The following is a 1,022-nucleotide window of genomic DNA, read 5'->3' on the forward strand; positions in this document are numbered from 1 at the left end:
GTGGCAGGGGCCGCCGTGGCTGGGGCGGGCTTGGTGTGCAGTGGGGAACGGCCTCTCTCTCCAGGTCCTACATCTCCTTCGACATCCTGAGGCGCGTGCTGAGGGACTACTTCCAGTTCGACGTGTTTTATTGCATGAACATCACGGACATCGACGACAAGGTAATGGGAAAGCACATTTCATTTTATTTGTTTACTAGATGCCTGGTGCAGGGATTCGTGCGCTGGTGAGGTCCCTCGGCCGGGCCGGCGACATCCCCTGAGGGGTTCTGGATTGAGAGAGGGCACAGGCCAGGCCAAGGGACCCCAGGAAGGGACCGCGGGAGGGCTCCAGGGCGTGTCTGGCCTGTCTCACCCGTCCTCATCTGCCGGACCCCAGCAGCAAGCTGACCTACCGGTCCGAGTGTCTGCCCCCTGGTGGTCAGTGTGCATCATAGCTACCGGGCGAATGGTTGCTTAGGCTTTTATGTATATAGATTTTGTTTTTAGTTTCTATTTTTTGTGAATCCTTGTCTGAGGATATTTCCCTCCCCCATCCCCATTGATTTCTAGAGAGAGAGGGAGGGAGGGAGGGAGGTGGGGAGAGGGAAACATTGATGTGAGAGGGACACACCAATTGGTCGCCTCCGCACTCGCTCTGATCCTGATCAGGCCGGGGATTTAACCTGCAACCCAGGTACCTGCCCTTGACCGGGAATCGAGCCCAAGACCCTTGGGTGCACAGGTCAGCGCTCTAACCCCTGAGCCCTCTGGCCAGGACAAGATAACATGTTAAAGACACGACGAAGTCGGCCCGAGCCGGTTCGGGTCCCCACCTGCTGGGCGTGAAGGACCCTGATGAGTGAGGGTCGCAGTCCATGCAGATGGCAGTGCCCAGTGACCAGCCCTGTAGAGGCAGGTTGCGCAGGACCGGGCTGGTCACATGATCACGGAAGGGGCCCTGGGGGGCCGCTGGGGCCACATTGGAACCGGTTCGGGCCGCCGTGCGGGTGCTGGAGGGGGTGTTCGCGGTCACGGGGGGCC

At 60.0% G+C, this 1,022-nt stretch overlaps 1 protein-coding gene across 1 annotated transcript in view; it reads left to right on the plus strand.

Annotated features, from left to right (window-relative positions):
• Positions 1-1,022, plus strand: part of CARS (cysteinyl-tRNA synthetase) — a gene marked incomplete at its 3' end in the record, with an annotated part of 19,216 nt that overhangs the window by 1,310 nt on the left and 16,884 nt on the right. Inside the window, exon 3 of the mRNA XM_015566107.1 lies at positions 65-161. Coding sequence (XP_015421593.1) covers positions 65-161 — 97 coding nt within the window. The remainder of the gene's footprint in view (positions 1-64; positions 162-1,022) is intronic.

This window comes from Myotis davidii, unplaced genomic scaffold (assembly GCF_000327345.1).
Source record: "Myotis davidii unplaced genomic scaffold, ASM32734v1 scaffold221, whole genome shotgun sequence".
In the NCBI taxonomy this organism is placed as follows: domain Eukaryota; kingdom Metazoa; phylum Chordata; class Mammalia; order Chiroptera; family Vespertilionidae; genus Myotis; species Myotis davidii.